This window comes from Prionailurus bengalensis, chromosome D3, assembly GCF_016509475.1.
Source record: "Prionailurus bengalensis isolate Pbe53 chromosome D3, Fcat_Pben_1.1_paternal_pri, whole genome shotgun sequence".
NCBI classification, from domain to species: domain Eukaryota; kingdom Metazoa; phylum Chordata; class Mammalia; order Carnivora; family Felidae; genus Prionailurus; species Prionailurus bengalensis.
Genome location: NC_057356.1, coordinates 7444034 through 7465678, shown reverse-complemented (window position 1 = coordinate 7465678; position 21645 = coordinate 7444034). Strand labels below are relative to the sequence as shown.

The 21645-nt window shown below is 51.8% G+C and overlaps 1 protein-coding gene across 2 annotated transcripts in view; it reads left to right on the top strand.

The window, feature by feature from the left end:
• Positions 1-21645, top strand: part of BCL7A (BAF chromatin remodeling complex subunit BCL7A) — a 29558-nt gene that overhangs the window by 2252 nt on the left and 5661 nt on the right. The window contains exons 2-5 of one of the 2 annotated variants that reach the window (XM_043557512.1): positions 5283-5364; positions 8583-8679; positions 14097-14264; positions 21224-21345. In XM_043557512.1, coding sequence (XP_043413447.1) covers positions 5283-5364; positions 8583-8679; positions 14097-14264; positions 21224-21345 — 469 coding nt within the window. Of the gene's footprint in view, positions 1-5282; positions 5365-8582; positions 8680-14096; positions 14265-21223; positions 21409-21645 lie in introns of both variants that reach the window. The other variant, XM_043557511.1, reaches the window with a different exon arrangement.

Genomic DNA, 21645 nt, shown 5'->3' with positions numbered 1-21645 from the left:
CACGCTGCTGAGCCCACTTTGGGACCTGGCCTGTGTTTGGGGGAAGGGGAGAAGAAGGTGTTTCCCTCCCTGCCCGTGTTTTGGGAAACAGGTCATGGTAAAGGATCTCAGGGCTGCGTCTCCAGTTTACTTCCTTGCCGTGACCTTGGGCAAACTGTGCAACTCCTTTAACCGCGGCAGCAAGGGGTCCCTTGCTGCTTTCCCTCTCCTAGAACAAGCTCTTGTCTCCAAAAGCACTTAGCCCTGCGTACAGGATCAGTCACTACTGTGCCCTTATTGTAAGGTGGACTCCATAAAATAGGTGTTTTGCTGATTTTTTTTTCCCCCTGCGCCTTTTAAGCAAAAAGACTTCGCCTTATTTCCACGGTTTCCCCAGCCCGGAGAAGCCGAATCTCACCTCCACTGCACCTTTAGAATAGGTCTTCCAGTCAGTCCTTGAGATGTTGGGTTGTTTATTAACTGCGTGGCCACCAACCATGCATTTAACTAGTGGCTGGAACATCAGGTTGCCAGATTTAGCAAATAAAATTACAGGACACACAGTTAAATTTGAATTTTAGATAAACAATGAAATTAGTTTGAAAAAATAAATGATATATGTGTATAGTTTTTAGTTTAAGTGTGTCCCATGCAATATGTGGGACCTACTTATATTAAACTGTTATAGATCTGAAATTCAAATTTAATGCAGCATCCTGTATTTTATCCAGAGAACAGAGGTGTCTGTCGTATCATTTAGCCTGGAAGCCTAGGGTAGTATTTCTTCTCAGCCCTGGTGACCCCTAAAAATCCCGCCTCTGCCAACCCTTTCCTTCTCTTGTCCCCAGAAAAAGACAGCAGCCAGCCGTGACCACCCTGTCCCTAGCTGCCAGCCTTTTTTCCTCCCCTGTCTGGGGTCCCAGCAAGGCAGGCTGGTAGGCTAGGAGGCAGCCACAAGATGGCTGGAAGAAGAACAAAATGGCAGGCCCCTTTTTGGGAAACTGGGCCAGGGTTAGGAGGCCCAGTGTGGGTGCAGAAGAGCAGGGGAGTGGGGTCGTTGGACAGGAGACAAAAGCTTGAACCACAGAGTAGGCTGGGGCTTCCGACCCCTGGGCCCTTGGTCTGAAGGGTCCCTCAGTGACTTACCGAAGAAGGAGATAGGCCTGTTCCCCGGAGACTTCCCACCGGTCCCTGGGGGAGGAGGAAGTTTGACCGTGTTTAGGGCCTCATCTCATTACCTTAGGGGGTGCCCTCCTGCCAGGTACAGGGCAGGTCAAGCCATCTCGGGCCTAGTTAGGACGACACCATTCTCCTAATGGTATCGAGGACTAGCCTTGGGAAGTGAATACAAAATGAGGGATTCAGTCTCTTTGAGGGAGTCATCAGGGCCCCCATGGGCAGTGACTCCAAGATGGTCTCCTGGGCTAGCTCTTGGACCTTCACCCAGGAAAACATTAGAAATTGATCTTGGCCTAGAAAAGCTGTGATGGGTGCTTGCGATTTATATGGGAGCTTGTGCAGGGGGGGCAGGGGCGTGTTTAGAGCTTTATTGCTACAGCTGGGACCCTATTTGCCCTTTTGTCCAGGAGCCCAAGTCCGGAGAGGAATTGAGAGGTACTTACCTGGCTGGTTAACCAGGGCCCGGCAGGGCACGGGTGCTCAGGGTGTGCCCATGGGCAGTTCTGTGGCAAGGTGGGGGGTGCAGCCCACTGGTGAATCTGGGCCCATGCCTGTAGGCTGAGGTGAGCACTGGGGATCTGAGAGAGCCCTTGCTCCTGAGGCACGTGGGCCCCTCGTGGCCAGGTCACTGTGTGTGTGAGAGTAGTCAGGAATCTGGATTTTTGTGTGGAGTCTGACTTTTTTCTTCTTAGAGTTTGGCCAGTGATTCACATTTGTAAATCCACATGCAGACCAGACAAAACCTACCTGGGGGTGCTCGTTTGCCACCCTAGACATGAAGTAGTAAGCACAGCTTCATTCTCCCGTGGAGGATCGGGGCAGCGCGTTCTGGGATGATGGGTTTAGGGGACTGATAGGGACTCCTTCTCCCCGAGCCCGTGTGTTGTTTCCCGGGGTGCTGCCGGCTGGTGGGGACGCCCAGAGCCTGTGGGTCGTGTCTGCGAAATCCCTTCTTGTCCTCCCTGCTACGTGCTCAGTGACTGACTCCCTGAGTTCCGGGCCTGGTGTCCCTGCTTGGCCCGCTGAGCAAAGGGCAGTCCTTCGAGGTCCATTCCTGAGCGAGGGTTCTTAGTGCTTGTCTCTGGGTCCCGTGGCCCCTCAGCGTCCAGTAGAAATGCAACTGAAGAAAGGTTCCTTTCTTTTTTTTTTTTTTTTTTTTAGTTTATTTATTTTGAGAGACAGAGAGAGTGGAGGAGGGGCAGAGAGAGAGGGAGAGAGAGAGAATCCCAGGCAGGCAGGCTCGTGCTGTCAGCGCAGAGCCCGATGCCGGGCTCGAACTCACAAACCGTGAGATCACAACCTGAGCCAAAACCGAGAGTCGGACTTTGAAGCGACTGAGCCACCCAGGCACTCCTGAAGAAAAGATTCTCATCTTTGGGGTGAGTTAGGGGACTCAAGCCAAGGGGTCACCAGCTGGGGCAGAGGGAGGCACGAGAACCTGGCTGTTGTCAGCTTGGAAGCTTCAGGGCCCTCAACCGCTCAGGGAAACACGCGCGACTCTGGACCTTTGTCTTGGCTCGTGTGCAGGCTGCAGGGCCCAGAGCTGGCCCACTTTCTGCCTTGAGATATGGCCTAGGTTTTGCAAGTCAGTTACTTTTGTTCTTGTTTTTGTTTTTAAGACAACCAAACCTTGGATTTGCTGACCTAGTGGGGCCCAGGCCGAGGAAGCCAGTTGACAGGGATTGCGGGTAGTAGTGCCTTTGGCCATTTGCTTGGGATTCTAGCAATTTGTGTTTCTTTATCCGGCTTCTGTCCCCATGTGCTCGGTGGAATGATTTCTTAGTTTTCCACAGGAGACAGAACAGCAGAGAGTGGGCTCTAAGGTCAGAGCCTGTGTCCGGTCCAGGTTCTGCCTCAGACTAGCTGTGTGACCATGAAGCAGTTAGTAACCTCTCTGGGCATCTTGTTTCCCATCCATAAAATGGAGTGAGACTGGTTCCCCTCTCGCAGGCTTGTTGGCAGTCTTTGGGGGAGAGGGCTTTATTGTAAATAAAGCACTTGGCAGAAGTAAGCCTTCAGCACACAGTGTCTGTTAGGATTGTTGCTTTGTCACCAAGGTTGTTCTTTGGAACGCCCCTGTCCCTTCCGGGTACCTTCTGATTTTTCAGTATGGACGTGGGGAAAGACGGGGATTATGAGTCGTCCATCCTGCTTCCAGGACGTAGGAGATGGGTGGGTGGTGACGTAGATATGTGTTTTTACTTAATTCTTTCTGGGCTGAAAAGGGCAGGGATGAAAACCAGAGAAGCCAGAGAAGCTTCTCCTAAAGGCAGTGCCACATGGAGGCTTTGAACACCAGCCCCGGGGAGAGAACAATCTCACCTCCTCCTGCCTCAGTTTCTCTATCTGTCGAATGGGGAAGGTGACTGTTCCTGCCATTCAAGGTTATCGGAAGATTAGAGTGTGTATGGGGTTTAGCTCATAGAAAGCACTAGAAATAATCCTAGAATAAATAAAAGCCTGACTGTGGCTTCTTCCAGCAGGAAGTGTGTAGGACCCAAACAGGCACAGCTTGGGGAATGGAGATGTCTGTGGTTTGGGTTCGCTGGTTTTGAGTGCGCCAGGTGCCCAGAGTGTGGTAAAGGGGTGCCAGGTGGCTGTACTGTGTCACTCCAGCACGTGAGGGCCACCCACCCAGGGAGGGGAGGCTGGGCAGGTACCTGGTGGCTCCCAGACGGAGGTGCTCACATCACACATAAATCTCCATTCTGGTGGAACCCTTGTCCCTAAAATTGCCGAGGGCTCCTGGCTGCTGTGCTGCCTGTACCTGGTGTGCATCTGTCCCTCTCATTCCATGGCAGGTTCCTTGAGTCAACTCAGGTCCTTGTGAAGCAGTTGAGAGATCCTTTGTGACCTCCCACTTCTTAGATGGCAGAGGCTGGTGCCAGGAATGCGCACCCTAGAGCCCAAACTGCTCGGTTCAGGAGTCCCAGTTTTCCTTCCAGGAGTTTCCTCTGAGCCTCAGTATCAGGTGCATGGCCATGGCCAGTGTTAGGGGCAGGAAGTGACATGACCTCATGTGTTGACTGCAGGGGTCAGGGACCAAAGTTTGGAGGCTATGGCAGGCGCCTGGGGAGTGATGGTAGCTTAGGCAGAGTGGTGTGGAGGAGAGGGTGTTAATTATTATCCTTAATGAAAACCAGTCACCCCATGTTCTTCTCATGGCTTGTGATTTTCTCCTTACCCATAAACCTGCTTTTAGTAGCTGCTCTCCACCCTGGACGCGGTCCCCCAGGAGTTCAGGATGTGGCAGGGGTGGGGTGGGGGCAGTGTGCAGAGGTGGGTATTAGGAGGGGAGACCCAGAAACATGTGCCTGTCTTAGAACCGGAGAGTGGGGTCTCAGAGCATCCTTCTGGCTGCCTGCTGCCCCACAGTATGGGCCGTGCCAACCTGCCGAGGCCCGGGGATCACCCTTGGGCCAAGGGCATGGCCATGTGGGTTGCCCTTGCTCCACTGTTCCCCCTTGGCTGCTCCAGATGGCGTTTGCCCAAAGAGCCCTGGCTGGTCACTCACACTGTCCGCTCCTGCCTCCCTTCCCCTGACCTGACAGGCATTGCCGGGAGGACAGGGTAAGCCCCCGGTGCCCTTGGTGAAGATATGCGCCCCCACCCAGAAGGAAATGCCCTGTTGGCCTGATGCTCTCTCTGCTGCCCAGGGGTTGGGGTGGCCCAGTTCACTGGCTCCCTGGAGTGGGCCGTGGTGTGGGGCAAAGCTGGAGGACCCCGGGGCCCAATTCCCTTCATCCACAGGAGTCCTCCTAAATGTCAGCCCCTCAGCACCCCAGCGTCAACCAGGCGCATCCTTCAAGGCAGAGGGGAAGCTGTTAACACATGCTGTCTCATGCATGGCAGCATGGCAATCCTTATGGCAGCCTGGAGAGATTAGTGACCCTCTGTGGTCCAACAGATGGGAAAACTGAGGCTTGAATTGGTGAAGTGACTCGCCTGGGGTCCCCTAGCTACTAGATCTAGAGTGATGTGGAGTGCACTCCCTTAGCCCCAAGTTGACCAGCCCCTTTGTCGCAGCTACTCCAAGGCTGTGCGGCCTGTGTCCCCCACGAGGGGTGAGCAGGGGTCCTGCCCCGGAAACCCCCTGGTAATGGGCTCTTCCTCATCTTCTGCAGGGAGAAGAAGTGGGTGACTGTGGGTGACACGTCCCTGCGAATCTACAAGTGGGTCCCTGTGACAGAGCCAAAGGTGGATGATGTGAGTATGTGGGGTTGGCTCCCTGGGGTCGGGCCGTCCATCCGTCCATGCTCTCCCCACCACAGGGAGAAGGCGTTGCCTGCCACTGCCCACCAGTGTGCAACTTGGGGCCAAGGCCACCTGGGAGGTACAAGGACCCAGCTTCGGGCTAGAAAGGATGCTGCACCTGTGTGCTCCTCATTCACGGTCCAGCCCAGAGTTTGGCCGTCACATAGGTGGGGAGTGTCCCCCACAAGTCATCTCTTCTGGACCGAGGGCTCCACAGTTTGCTGGTGGGAACGTGCCTTAGTGCCCTGGGCACCACGGTTTGGAGATGGCATATCCACACACAAGCAGGCCTTGTCCCATCATCATAGCACCGCTGTTTCTGAGCACCTAACCACCTGCCAGGCATTGCCTCGTATTTCTCGTGCCAGTTCTGTGGAGTTGCTGTCTTTATCCCTTTTGTACAAGTAAGGACACAGCCTCAGAGAGGTGAAGCCACTTTCCCAGAATCACACAGCAAGCGTCAGAGCTGTGTGACACCAAAGCACATGCTCTCTTTGCTGTCGGAGAGCCTTCTGGTGGTTGGAGCTGCTGGCGAGCCCGAGTGAGAGGGTTTGGTACGGGGAACACAGCCACTCTTGGGGGGCTTTGGGCGGGGGGGGGGGGGGGGGCTGGCTCCAACCACTAGAGGGAGCCCCTGCGGCTGTGCCTCATCTCACCCAGGGACTGCTGACAGTGTTGCCACATCACAGACAGTGTTTCAGCTTCGTGGCTCCCAGTCCAGTTAGACCCCAGATCAGTTACTCTTACTTCCGGTCAACATCCAGAATGACCCCACCTACAGCCCTTGGCATGGACCGTTCCTCCTGCTTGGAACGCCTTCCCTATTTGCGCACACAGTCTTCTCCTGCAGGAAGATGGCCCACAGTAGGCTGCATGGCCCCCTTTGCTTCTGGGGTGACGTGGTCGTGATTGGTGGGTTTCTAGGGGGCCCTAAAGGCAGAGCTGAGCTTCCCTCTCCCATCTTCAATGACCTGTTTTGGGTCTTCAGACAGGGCTGAGGCTCCATTCTTGACCCTGTGATCACCTGCTCACCTCTGGGTAGGTTGGTGCTGGGCCGAGAACGCCGGTATTTGTCACCCTTTCTGGTTCTGGCCTGGGCTCATGGAGCCACCAGGGTCGCCTTCCCCAGAGGCCCTGAGACCTAGCCCATTGTGGCCTTTGGTGCTGGCTGTCCTGGAGGAGAGAGCAGGGTGCAGCCAGCTCCTCGAAGGCAGCTCCTGGCTCTGGCCCACGTCTGTGCCTTGCACATCATTAGGTGTTTTATATAAACGCCGGTTGCATTTGAGAAGACATGGTCCCTGCTCTCAAGGAATTTATAATCTCGTTGGGAAAGATAATTATAGAATAGCATGAAACAGACATCAGGGAAGTGCCAAAATGGATAGTGATCAAGGAGAAAGTATAATATATGGGCTGTCGGGAAGGACAGGGCAGCTCCGGGCTGGGCAAAGAGGTTTGGGACAGGCTACCCTCGATTAACCTGTGATGTCAGACAGGTGACCCCAACTTGCTGGGCCCGAGTTCCCTTTTTTGTGCAGTGGGGCAGCAATATCTAGCTCCTGAGGCTTCTGCTACAGTGTAAAAGCAATACATCAAACCGAGAGAACTTAACCCAGCCAGCACGGCTGTGCAGACCGAGCTCGAACAATGCTAATTTGCTATTGTCTCTGAGCCATGATGTACAATGTTTCCCCTACCCCCTTTCTCTCCAGGGCGATGGGTCCCACACCTGGCTGAGTATCTGATCCCTTGGGAATCTTGAAGAAATGCAGGATCCTGGGCCCCACCCCAGATAGCTGAATTGGAATCTCTGGTGCTTGTGGCCAGAAACCTGTATGGTGGAGGGTTCGCTTTCTATTTTTTTAAACACCCAATTGTGACATGGTTGCCCCCCCCCTTTTTTTTTTTACTTCAGAACTCTTGAAAGTTGTTTTCTTTTAAGTAGGGAAACCATTTTACAAAGTTCAAGTATTACTTTAAAAATGCTTTTTAAACGAAGACCATTCATATGCCATAAAACTCACTCTTCTAAGATATTCGAGTCAGTGTTACTATATATCCATGCAGCATCGCTGCTGTAAATCCAGAATATGTTCATTACCCCAAAAACAAAACTGACACCTGTTAGCAGTCACTCCTGTCCCCCCCCCCCCAAGGTCCTGGAGTCCACCAATCTACTTTTTATCCATAGGTATTCATGTTCCTCAAATGCTACCTTTCCCAAATACATCTTTTCGTAAATCTGCTTCCCATCCCCGCGCAGGCCCCCCCACACCACCCAGCTCCTTTCCTTGGAGGTGACCAGCGTTTGTTTATCCTTCCAGAGAGAGTGCACGCAAACACACGTGTGGACACATGTTCGTGTGTCCTTTCCTTTCCGTTACTAGTGGTCTCTTCCCACGTTCTGGAACCTTCCTTGTATACATCTTGAAGGTACTGAGATATTCCAATATGCTGATATTTTTGTAGATCATTCCACGTCAGTACACAAAGAGCTGCCTTATTCTCTGTAAATGTTGCATTACATTACATTGAAAGAATATGCCATAATATAATGAGTCTCTTACCACTGGACACAGGTCATTTCTAACAGGATTCTGTTCCATCTGTAAAGAAAAACAACAACAATAGCAAACACCAAAACAGAACTGCACACAGAAAGCATCCTCTTCTCCCTCCTTCCTCTCGGGGATTTCCCTCCTCACCTGGCCTTCCAATGTGGTTCTGGGAGTCAGCTGACTATTCGAGAAAGGCAGCCCCGGGGCCTGCAGATAGTGAAAGTGTGTGACCTGTGTCTTCTCCATCCCTCACCTGGCATCACTGTACCTGCTCTGGGCAGGGTGACTCTGGCCTTTTCCCCAGATGTTCTCCTGGCAAGTGGAGGAAATTCCCATAAGCCAGGGTGTTTGCATGCCTGCCGGTGCTGACCCCACAAACAAGGCAGGTTTTTTTTTATTCCCAGCCTCCAAGTCCAGCCCCAGAATCCTCCCTTCTGCAGGTGAGGCCTCTAATGGGACATGTTCAAATGCAGGCCAAGGAGAGCCCTCCAGAGGCTTGCAGGCTCCAGGACGAACCAGCTGAATAAAATATTCATATCACCCCCCGGGGGGCTTGCTCACGCATGCACACACAATGTGGTGACTTGGTTTCTGCTCCATTTTCTCCTCTAGAAGAACAAGAACAAGAAAAAGGGCAAAGATGAGAAGTGTGGCTCAGAGGTGACCACTCCGGAGAACAGCTCCTCCCCAGGGATGATGGACATGCACGGTGAGCTCCCCTGCCAGGCGCTGGGCTGTGGCAGAGCACTGAGGTTTTGTTCTCAACAGCAGGTTTGTTCACATTCCAGGCAAGGTAGGAGGGTTGGGCAGTACGAGGAGGCCTCTATGTGCCTGGGACAAGGCTCCGTGGAGGAGAAGAAACTTCTGTTCCCAGCACAGCGAGCCAAGAAACATACAACAAGCCAGAGACCTTCTCACCCAGGGACACAGACCTCACAGGAGATGACCTCTCAGCCCTGTGTGCTCAGGCACTTTTTGGGGGGTACTTTTTCCCCTCCTAGGCCTGCCATACCATAAAAATGACTATATTTTCCATTTCCTATTTTGCTTTGGCTGCTGGGAAACTGGAAACTGGATTTTTGACATCGTGTTATCACTCTGGGTCCCGGGGACCTGCCTTCCACATTGATATCCTCCTAACTTCCTTTGCTGTCTTATTTCACAAGTGACACCCAACCAGTTGTCTGATTGAATCCAGGCTGGAGACCTGCTTTAGCCAGTCTGCAGTTGTTTTGACTTTTTTTTTTTTAAAATGTTTGTTTTTTTTGAGAGAGAGACAGAGCATGAGCAGGGGAGGGGCAGAGAGAGAGAGGGAAACAGAATCTGAAGCAGGCTCCAGGCTCCAGCTATCAGCACAGAGCCCGACACGGGGCTCGAACCGATGGACCGCGAGATCATGACCTGAGCCGAAGTCGGATACCCAACCGACTGAGCCACCCAGGTGCCCCCTGTTTTACCTTTTTAACTGAAAGGAAAGGCACAGATCATAAGTGTATGGCCCCACGATGTGTATACAGACCACATCCATCTGTGTAACCAGCCCAGATCAAGCCCAGAACATCCCTCAGTCCCCCCGCTGTCCCTCCTTGATTGTCCCCACCCCTCCAAGGGAAACCACTGCCTGATTTCTGACCTTAGAGATTCAAACATGAAATGTCTGAAAAATTGAGTTTCTGTTATTTATAAGTCAGGAAACCTGCATTTCTGCTATCCCGTGAGAAGCCAGACCCAGAAACCCTAGCAGTGTGCTCCCCCGAGGTGGTAGCAGCTGTTTCTTTGGGAGGCCACCTGCCTGGCTGGCCAGTAGAAGAGCTTGTACCACTTGCCTTTTCCCATCTCTCCCTCTTTTTTTTTTTTAAGTTTTTATTTATTTATTTTGAGAGAGAGAGAGTGAGAGAGAGAGTGTGTGTGTGTGTGTGTGTGTGTGTGTGTGCGCGTGCGTGTGCACACACATGCGTGTCTGCATGAGCCGGGGAGGGGCAGAGAGAGGGAGACAGAATCCCAAGCAGGCTCCGCACTGTCAGCACAGAACCCAACGAGGGGCCCAAACTCACGAACTGCAAGATCGTGACCTGAGCTGAAACCAAGAGTTGGACGTTTCACCAGACCGAGCCACCCAGGCACCCCTTTCCCACCTCTCGATCCCAATATCAATGTCTTTGTCTTTTTGACTACTCAAGCCTTTTGTACACCGACGTGGCATTAGATAAATAAGTAAATCAACACGGAATATTGGTTTGATCGAGTTTCTACTCCTCTGGCTCCAGGGCCGTTTTGCTCCAGGGAAAGAATGCCATTGAACTTCCCCATTTTCCCAAACTGACCGACCAGTCTGGAAAACACAGTCACAAGCTCCGAGGGCAGGGAGTCTTGCTTGTTGCTGAACTGGGTTCAGAAAAGCACAGAAGGGTTTTGCTGACGGCTGTGTGTCAAGAAAGCCCCTTACTGGCTATGCAATTACAGTTGAATCCTTTGCTTTTCACAATTAGGTATTTGAGCTGGGACGTAACCTGTCTCCCTGACACTGGTTAGGTCCCCACTCTCTAGGGATTGAGAACACACACACACACACACACACACACACACACACACACACACACCCTTCAACCTGGTTCACAGGTGAGAGCCTTTTACAGCAGAGGACAAGATCCCACCTGGGTTCCCATCTGACTTCCTGGGATCTCTTTGTAGCTTGTGAACCTGGGCTAGATCCTGAACACAACCTTTCAGGTCTGTTTTCAGTCCATCCAATAGGAATGGTAACACCTCCTTCATAAGGTCAATAAGGTCATTGTAAGTATTCTATAAGATAATCCCTTAAAAGCCTTGGCATGTTCGTAGCTGACATTTAAGGAGCTGTCACAATGTGCCAAGCATCTTGCTAAGCCTATTTCGTGCCTTACCTCATTTCATCCTGCAAACAAGCCCCATTGTGCCGATGAGGAAACGAAGGCTTGGACAGGTGATGCAGCTCACCCAGGGTTGGGAAGGTCATAAATGCCAGTGCTGGCCTATGAGGTCCTTTGGAGGCAGAATCCAAGTGTGTGGACACCAGCCCAGGCTTCCTCTCCAGAAAAATCTGGACTGTTGAGTAAGCATCCCTGATGGAAGGAGCCTCGCTCACCTTCTTGGCATCCCTTCCATTTTAGTACGTATGCAGCCAAGACCAAGTCCAGCCGCAGGACATGTATGTGTACAAAGGCAAGGAAGCATGTGCACCTGGACAGGATGATCTGGAAGGTTCCAGGTGGGGGCAGTGGCCACCTGCAGCCACCTGTTTAGTGTCAGAGATCCTACCAGTGTTGAGTGTCAGCATCATGCAGTTCCTAGGTGACCAGGCTAGGCTCGGGCAACTAACTTGTTAAACATTCCTGCTTGTTGTCATTCTTACCACAACTTCATGCTGGGACCCGTGGGTCAGGCCTTTGCCTTCTGTGCCTCTTGAGACACAGGCACACATAGCTTGGCATAGGAGGTTTAGATGTTCTTGAAAGGTAAATCAGGAGAGTGTACTTTTTTTTTTTTTTTAAGTCCCAGAATTCGCAAGAGAATACTTCTCTGTAACAAGGACACTTAGAATCAGATGCGGGGTGCCCGGGCCCCGTCGGTGAAGCGTCCGACTCCTGATCTCAGCTCAGGTCATGATTTCATAGTTAGTGAGTTCGAGCCCCCATGTCGGGCTCTGCACTGACAGCACGGAGCCTGCTTGGAGTTTCTCTCTCCTCTCTCTACCCCTACCCCACTGGTGCTTGCTCTCTTTCGCTCCCTCTCTCAATATAAAGAAATAAAAACTAAATAAATAAAAAATTGATTAAAAGAAAAAAAAGAGTCAGATGCACTTTACCTGGCTGGGACTGTGTAACTGCTTCGTCAGCAGGTTGAGTTTAGAGTGGGGCAGACCAGCCTGATGAAGGGGCTCTGCCCGTCAGAGCCTCAGTTTCCCCCTCTGTAAGTGAAGGAGGTAACAGCTCCTACCTGGCAGGTTGTCGGGAGGATAGGCGACGTGACTGTAGATGTTTTTGCCCAGCGCCTACACGTGGTGGGTGCCCAGGATGTGCCCAAATAACTGTTCCTTTTTCTTTCATGAAAAATTTCATAGCAGAGAAGAGTAAGAGGAATCGCCTGATGAACTTCATTCACCTGCCATCTAGGTTTTCCCTTACATGCCATGTTTGCCTCATCTCTTTCTTTAATGTGTAAGGTTTTGTTTTGTTTTGTTTTTTTAATATTTATCTATTTTTGAGAGAGAGACAGAGTGTGAACCAGGTAGGGTCAGAGAGAGAGGGAGACACAGAATCTGAAACAGGCTCCCTGAGCTATCAGCACAGGGCCCGACGCAGAGCTCAAACTCATGAACTGTGAGATCATGACCTGAGCTGAAGTCGGACGCCTAACCGACTGAGCCACCCAGGCGCCCCTGATGTGTTAAGTTTTTTTTAATTGAAATGTAATCTACATATAAAAATTGCACAGCTCTTGAGTGTTAAGTTCAGGGAATTCTGACAATTGTAGGCAACCTGTACTGAAGCCTTTTAAAATCAGTTTCCCCACCTTGTGTCTGAAGTACATGGCTGAACCCGTCACTAATAAATGGCATTTCTATACACCCGGTGTGCCGTGTTTACTCCTAACAAAAGTAACAGTAGTATCTTCTAAACCCCAGACTATATTCAAATATTCAAATTCCCCAGTTGTTCCAAAATGTCCCTTACAAGCTGGCACGTTCAAAACAGAATCTAATTTTCACATGTCCTATTTAGTTGTTAAATCTCATAAATTTTTTTTAACGTTTATTCATTTGTTTTTAAAAAAAAGTTTTGATGTTTATTTTTGAGAGAAAGACAGAGCATGAGATGGGGAGGGGCAGAAAGAGAGACACAGAATCCAACTCAGGCTCCAGGCTCCAAGCTGGTCAGCACAGAGCCTGACCTGGGGCTCCCACTCACCAACCGTGAGATCATGACCTGAGCCGAAGTCGGATGCTTAACTGACTGAGCCACCCAGGCACTCCAGTTGTTAAGCCTCTAAACTTTCTTTTTTTTTTTTTTTTTAAATGTTTATTTATTGATTTTGAGAGAGAAAAAGCCCGAGCAGGGGAGGGGCAGGGAGATACGGAGAGAGAGAATCCTAAGCAGGCTCCGTCCTGTCAGAGTGGGGCTTCATCTTATGGACTGTGAGATCATGACCTGAGCCCAGGTCAAGAGTCGACTTCACTGAGCCACCCAGGGGCCCCTCTTAAATTTCTTTTTATAATCTTCCTAACTTCTCTCTCTCCTCTCTGTCTCTCTCTCTCTCCCCCCCCTCTCCCTCTCCCTCTCCCTCCCCCCCCTCCCTCTCTCTGTCTCTTTTTTAAAATTTTTTTTTCAACGTTTATTTATTTTTGGGACAGAGAGAGACAGAGCATGAACGGGGGAGGGGCAGAGAGAGAGGGAGACACAGAATCGGAAACAGGCTCCAGGCTCCGAGCCATCAGCCCAGAGCCCGACGCGGGGCTCGAACTCCCGGACCGCGAGATCGTGACCTGGCTGAAGTCGGTCGCTTAACCGACTGCGCCACCCAGGCGCCCCTCTCTGTCTCTTTTTTAATCAATGGTTTTGACTTGAGCCTGGTCTGACTGTCCTGTGGAATAGCCTGCTTTCTGCTCACATGTTCCTCTCCCCCTTTTACTTTGTATCAAGTGGAAGTTGGTCTAGACACTTGATTAGGTCAACAGAACATTTTTTTTGGCAGTGTTGCCTCACACACGAACCATGCTTCAGCCTTTGTCTTGCTACAGAGCCAAGTGCACAAGTCTGGCTTCTTCAACCCAGAAGAGAGAGGTCTTAAATGTCCCTCAAAGACTTAAAATGTGTGAGGCCGCTGTCTGCAGCTGGCTGCCCCCAAACACGGGCCCGAGCCCGCAGGGGAAGTTCAGGCAGGCTCCTAGAAGCCTTTTCCTCTTCGGACATGTGGGACGGCTCTGGGTGGGTCATCTCAGAGGTCTTGAGGGCGGGGCAAGTGCCTCCTTCCCTGGGAGAGCGTCCTGTGGGGCTGCAGGCATTGAGACCTGGGGAGGCTGAGCCCCCAACCCACCTTTCCCCAGCAGCTGCGGGATCTCACCCTGTGGTTCTGTTCCCCCCTGTGCAGATGATAACAGCAACCAGAGCTCCATAGCAGATGCCTCCCCCATCAAACAGGAGAACAGCAGTAACTCAAGCCCTGCTCCCGAGCCCACCTCGGCTGTGCCCGGCGAAGGCACTGACACCAAGGCAGATGAGACCCAGGCAGATGGGAAGGAGCTCCCTGGGGCCGAAGGTATGTGCCCTTGGGGCCTGGGATCAGAGGGGCCTGTCTTCAGCCAGCCTTCCTGTAGTTCGCTGATGGTCTCTAGGAGGCCCTGCCACGTGCCAGCCCCTAGAAGGTCACAGTAGAAGTAGAGGAAGGGTAATGCCTAGACTAGCTCATATTCTTGTGGGGCAATTTAAAAATGCGGCAGTCTAGTTTTTAGAAGATAGGAGCTGTGGAAAACTATAAGAAAGGGAAATGGAGAGTCTTGATGAATTATGGGGAGTGTTTCAATTTTAAATAGGGTGACCAGGGAAGGTCTCGCTGAGAAGGTGACATTAGAGCAAATTTGGCTAAAATTAGGTAAGGGAGCAAACCATGTGGATAAGTGGAAGAAAAGAACTCTGGGCAGGAGGGAATGGGCAGTGCAAAGGCCCTGAGGCAAGAGTGTGCTCAGTGGCTGGGGAAGTGCGGATGAGGGGTTTACAAAGTGAGATGAGAGGAGGCAGGACCTCGAGTATGGGGGTCTCGTAGGCCACTAAACAGACCTGGCTTCCGTGCCAAGTGAGGCAGGAGCCACTGGGATTGAGCACTGTGGGCTAGAGGGACACTTTGGTTAGCTGTGATCGAGCACAGACGGTAGGGCTACTGCAGTCATCCGGATGGAAGAGGGTGGCAAGAAGCCGTCTTGTCACAGAGGACGTATATGTACTCGAATCTGTGTACGTCGGTTTATTTTTGTCTATTTTGAGATCTCTCGACTCTTGAAGATTTTCAAACATCGAGAAGAATGAATAGTGTACTCTCCCATATATGTCAGCTGAATTCGGCAATTCTTAATTGGTTTTGCTTTGTCTATAAATATTTTGGGGGGGAGCCATTTGAAAGTCGTTACAGATCTTAGGGCATTCCGTCCCTGAACACTTCACGCATCTCTCAAAAATAAGAATCTTTTCTTCCCTCATCACAAGTACCATCATCGCACCTAAGATAGGTCCGTAGGTTTTGATTGTCTGATAATTGAGGTATATTTTGAAGGTCCAAGGCGGGAGTACCTGGGCGGAGCGGGGACCGGAGGGTGACCCCCAGCACCTGGGGGGATGGCCCTGCCAGCATCCATGAAGGGCCAGCTGCGGCTGGAGCCCCTGCACACGGCTGAGCTTTCCTGACAGGGAGGGCGGCCGGCCTGGAGTCCAGGCTTCTCTGTGCTTGGGGAGGGAGGGGGGCTTCTCAGGAGGAAGGCCTCTCTGGGCCATGGAGGCAATTCGAACCCCATTCCCTTTGACACACTTTCCCACACCCACCCTGTGTGAGGCTCGGCGCCACTCACGGCTAAGCCCTGCTTCCTGCCCCACAAGCACTCAGAGGGAAGCAGGGGAGACAGACACCAAAACTGAGACTGAGACCCCCCTCCCCCACCCACCCAGAGGTCAGAGACAGACTAGATCCAGCGTGTGGTGTGTGGGTGTGGTCATGGGCCTGGTGGTATTTTTATTTTTAATTTGAATTTGATGTCAAAATTTTATTTCAAACATATTCTATTTTTTTTTAATTTTTAATGTTTATTTTTGAGAGAGAGAGAGGGAGACAGAGAGCAGGCAAGGAAGGGGCAGAGAATCCAGAGGGAGACACAGAATCCAAAGCAGGCTCCCGGTTTGAACTGTCAGCACAGAGCCCAGTGCAGGGCTCGAACCCATGAACCGCGAGATCATGACCTGAGCCTAAGCCGGTTGCTTAACCAACTGAGCCATGCAGGTGCCTCCATATTCTACTTTTTTTAAATGTCTATTTGTTTTTGAGAGAGAGAGACACACACACACACATACACAGAGTGTGAGCGGGGGAGGGTCAGAGAGAGAGGGATGCACAGAATCTGAAACAGGCTCCAGGCTCTGAGCTGTCAGCACAGCTGATGTGAGGCTCCAACTCACGAACCATGAGATCATGACCTGAGCCGAAGTCGACACTTAACCGATGAGCCATCCAGGCACCTGATGTCAAAAATTTAACCTTAAAACAATTTTGCTTAAAATAAGATTGATTTCCACCTCTTGAAAAATCAGAAGATCTGATAATACTGGGTCTGCTTTTCTGTGGAGCAGCGACTGGTTAAACAGAGATGTGACTGCCCTTCCGGGGAGGGTGAGCGGACCCACCCTTGCCAGTTACCACACTCCCCACCACTCCCTATTGTCTCCCTGACACTGAGGCCCAAGAGTAGTAGCCCGTGTCACTCCACGATCACTGTTACTTTTCTTATTGCACATTTAAAGGAAAAACTAAGTTGCTTTTTGAACCAACTTCACTATCAAAAGTAGAAAAGTAAAAGTCTGAGAGGTTGGGCGAATATATGTTTCTTAGAGGAACAGAAGAGCATTCCTTTAGATTTTTTTCTTATTTGTGTCTGAACTGAACAGCTTCTCTGACTCATTCATGGCACTGCCTGGCCCTTAAGGGGGCTTTTGAGTTCATGGCCCCTGCTGTGCTAGACGGTAAGAAAAGGGAGCCTAAGGAGTTCAGGAAAGGCTTCCTGGAGGAGGTGCTCCCTGAGTGAGGCTTGAAGGATGAGCGGGAATAGGGGGGGAATGAGCAGTGCAAGCAGGAGAAGCCGAGGGGAGGGCCTGGGGAGGGGTTGGGGAAGGGGCAGGCCAGCCAGGCGTGAGGAAGGTGCTCATGTGCCAGGTAGGCCCGTGGGCAGGGTAGGGTGGGGTGCAGGTAACTGAGCGAAACAGTTCAGTGTGAGGACACAGATTGGACAGCCCCGTACCCGGAGCCTTTGGCATTCTCCTCGTCAGGGAGGACCCCCGTTGAGCCTGTGTTGTGGCCCTCCAAAATAAATAGTCTGTGCACCTAGAAGAGTCTATATGAGATTATAGCCTCCCTTTTTTAAGATTACTTCCCTTAACAATCACCATGGAGATTGTTCTGTGTCAGCACGTACAGGTTTGTCTTATTCTCTTTGCCAGCTTCATATGCAGAGGTGTGCATGTGTCCTAATTCATTTACATAGTCCCCGTATGGATGGTCATTTGGGTTGTTTTGGGTGGGGGTGGGGGGGCGGTGTGTTGTGTTTTCCGTACACGGTCCTGCGTGGAGTCTTGTCCACACGTCTTTGTGTCTGTGCTCAGGTGTGATGGAGCTGAAGGATCGTGGACTGTGTATTCAGTCGGAGGTACGGGCATTTAAAATTTGGCCGGATCCCACAGTTTCCTCCAGAGAGGCGGTGGCTGGGCAGGGTTTCTCAGCCTCGGCACTGGTGGCATTTGGGGCCAGATGAGTCTTTGCTGTGGGGCCGTTCTGTGTGTGGCGGGATGTTGAGGAGCATCCCTGGCTTTCCCTCACCCCTGGTTGTGACACCAAAGATGTTTCCAGACCCTGCCAAACGCCCCCCCTCGCGTGAGGGGCAAAATCGTCTTCAGTCGAGAGCCACCATCGTAGGAAGCTTGACGCGGGCCTTTCGGGTGGGCATCCCCTTGTCCCTACAGAGGCCCCCAGTGCCTCCCTGGGCTCCCTGTGGCTCTGCGGGCAGAGGGCGGTGGAACCAGGGGGCCGGGCCCTGGGACGGGACGCGCTGGTCACGGCTGGGCTGACAGGAGACCAGTAAAACTTGCCTCCCCTGTCAGGTCCCCGCAAGGGAACGGGGCAGGAAGGGAAGCAAAGGGTCGGAGCCCGCTGTGTAGGAGGGGCCTGGTGAGCGAGGGGAGGTGATGCCCACGTGCGCCCCGTCCTGCCTGCTTTCTCCCGCGTTCCTCCCACGTCTGGGATCTGCAGCTCCTTTCCCTGAAGGCGGGTTAAAGCTCTACTTCAGGAATCACTTCTTGGGCTGTTGCTTCCACGGTTGCCACATTTTGGTAACTATTACCACTACCCACCCCTCCCCCCACTACCACCAAAAGCCTTACTGGTCCAGGAAACCACACCAGGGTCCTCTTCTGGCGACCCCGGGCCACTGGGCACGCACAGTTGCGCAGCATCGCCCGGGGCGGGGTGGGGGGGCGCCACAGCTGGGGGAGCCCCCATGGGAAAGGCCTGGAGGCCTCCCAGGTGGGTGCACGCTGCCTGCAGGACAGGGCAGGTTGGTCGCCAGCTGTTGACCTTGCTTTGAACTTGTTTACTGCTGAGTGAGCTCAGGGAATGACATAATGTCCAAACTCACTGGACTAAATTTAGGCCCTAGGAAAATAATTTCCCCTGGGTGAGTTCCAGCACCAGCGCTGCACCGAGCCCTAGAGTGCTCCGCGAGCTCTCAGGCCGGGCAGGGGCTCAGCATGACTGGGTGACTGGCCATGATTTCTGAACCTCCTTGTCCGGTCCGCAGGCTAGAGGACAATAACAATTGATGGTATTTGCTAAAGCAAACACGTATTATGAAATAGAATATAACATCAGCAGAGACCTTTTTTACTTTTTTAAAAAATGGAGATAAAATTCAACTCTGACCAGTTCCAAACATTTCTGTCACCCCAAAAGGAAACTCTGTGCCCATAAACTCACTTCCCCTTCCCCCCGGCCCTAACCCATGGCAACTACCAATCTGCTTTCTTTTTCTTTTCCTTTCTTGTCTGTCTGTCTTTCTTTCTTTCTTTCTTTCTTTCTTTCTTTCTTTCTTTCTGTCTGTCTGTCTGTCTGTCTGTCTGTCTTTTTCTTTCTCTTCTTCTTTTTTTGAGAGAAAGAGACAGATAGAACTCCAGTGGGGGAGAGGGACAGAGGGGGAGAGAGAGAATGAGAATCCCAAGCAGGTTCCATGCTCAGCATGGAGCCCAACATGGGGCTCGATCCCATGACCCTGGGATCATGACCTGAGCCAAAATCAAGAGTCAGATGTTCAACCAACTGAGCCACCCAGGTGCCCCTGTCAATCTGCTTGCTTGCTTTTCTTTTTCTTGCTTTCTTTCTTGTCATTTATTTACTTACTTATTTTGATAGAGTGAGTGAGCGTGAGCAGGGGAGGGGCAGAAAGAGGGGGAGACTGAGAATCCCATCTCTGCACCGTCAGCACAGAGCCTGACATGGGGCTCCAACCCACAAACCGTGAGAAATCAAGAGTCGGATGCTCAGCCAACCGAGCCACCCAGGTGCCCCGATCGGTAAACATTTTTTTAAAGAAAAGTAGAGCAAAGTATCAAAGAACTGTCAGGTTTACAGGGAGTCTGGGTCTATGCCCTAGCTAATCCCTCAGTTACACCCCACCTCCACCCCGGGTTATTTCGCTACTTGAGTGCTTTCTCTGTCATTCCATTTAGTCCTCACAGTGACTCGACAGGGTGGCTCTTGCCAACCGTGCTTTTTATGGGGCCCAGAGGAATCAAGTGGCAGAGGCGCTGTTGGAACTTAGGCCTTATCTCTCCACGCTGTGTCCTCCCACACACCAGTTTGTAGGCAGCATGCAGCCCTGGAGAAGTGGACCCCTGAGCCTCCCTGTGGCCCCAGCCAGGCGGCTGGTGTCCCAGTGCTGATCTCGAGCTATCAGGGCCGCTGGTTTGGGGAGTAAGAGAACGTGTGAACAACAGCTCATCCGGGATGGACGTGCCGGGAGATCAGCCTCCTGGGGAAGAAGGTCTTACGCCTCCTTCCGGCCCCAGCCCCAGCCCTCTGCTCCCCTTCGGCTTCAGGCCACGGAGAGCTGCCGACTTTGCTCCACGTCTCCATATTGCCTGGCTCGCTTTAAAACCTAGGCCTAGGGGCGCCTGGGTGGCTCAGTAGGTTAAGCGTCCGACTCTTGGTTTCGGCTCACGTCATGATCTCACGGTGTGTGAGTTCGAGCCCCACATCGGGCTCTGTACTGACAATGTGGAGTCCGCTTGGGATTCTCTCTCTCCCTCTCTTTCTGCCCCTTGCTTTCTCTGTCTCTCCCAAAATAAACTTAAAAAAAAAAACAAAAAACTTAAGCCTGGATTTTTTTTCTTTTCTGCCTCAGAAACCCCAAAAAAGCAAGCATTCTTGAGTGTTCTAGTGCACTTTAGAAAAATCAGGGTGACATATGTTGTTGGGGCCTTGAGTGCAAGCAGAATGGGGCCCTGGGCAGGATGTTGCTGTTCCCCCCGTGAGCTCGGCTGCTCGGCACCCAAAATAAGCTTCAGGTACAAACACTGCTGTCTCTTCTTCCACAGCCGCACTGCCACATGCAGCCAGCTACGGCTTAAGGAACGTGGCAGGGAGGGTGGGGAGCAGGGAGACTGATGCATAAGAAATAGCCCAAATAATTGGCAAAACAGGATCTATAAATCAGTGATGGCTTGGGAGAAGCTGTGCGGCCATTTTGTGCACTCTTGTATTTAGAGAATTTTTCAAGATGTGAACATTTTTTCTAAAATTCTGTGTGATCTCTATTTGGGGAGAGCAGAGAATTATATGCATGTAGGGGGAAAACATCTGGAGAGATGAAAATAAATCCTCTGAAATGTTAGGAAATAAATCCTCTGAAATGTTAGTGGGTTGGTAGTTGTGGGTGGTGTGAGATAATCACTGATTTTAACTTTATTTATTTATTTTTTTCTGTATTTGCCGTTTCTCGCAATGATCAGCCCTTGCTCTTACGGTCAGGAAAATACCCATGTGATTAAGAGAAATGTCTGCAAAGACAGTTACCTCCGTGGGCTCCCCAGGTGGAGAACGCAGGCTCTGTAACGCAGGAGGGAGGAGTCAGCAGCCATGACGGTTGCAGCGCATTGTGCCCACCAGAGGGCGCCAGGTGCACACGGCACAAAGCCTGTAGCATCCCTAAGATGTCCTCTCTGGGCAAGCGGCAGGTGGTGGGAGTGCAGGCGAGGGTTGGAGGCCCCAGGGCCAGCCTGTGGCCTCGCAGGTTAAAACCACCTCCCCAAAAAACTAAGAGGTTTCCCAGCCCCCCTCCCCCACAGCTCACTGCCGCACTGACAGACCGCCTGGCCACAAAACTACCCTGTTCCAGGTATTTTTAGTAATTGGTCCATCTGGCTCCGCATCTCACGTGTCTGAAAACAGCTTCTGTCGTTTTGCTTTTCCCTCAGATGCTTCTGACGAGCAGAATTCACAGTCCTCAATGGAAAACTCGACGAACAGTTCAGAGAAAGTAGAACGGCAGCCATCTGGAGACGCGGGTCTAGCTGCAGAGGCGTCCGCAACCTCTCAGGTACCTCGATCGAGGCCTCGGAGGGGCAGCCAGATCGGCCGGGAGCCCGTTGGGGTGTCGGGGGTACGTCGAAAGGCGTGTTTGTTATTTTGTTTTTTTGTTTTCTCCTTGGAAGATCGGAACTTTCCTGTATTCGTTGAGCAGGATTCGTGAGCATCCTGTGATCCGCCCTGGGCACCCTGGGTGTCTTGCAGAAAGAGACACGTGGGCCCAGTCCTCGGGGAACAGGGTGTATAGAAGGAGGAAGCATCCTATAACCCAGCCTTAGCCGTATCACTTTGTTTACTCGGGTCCACAAAG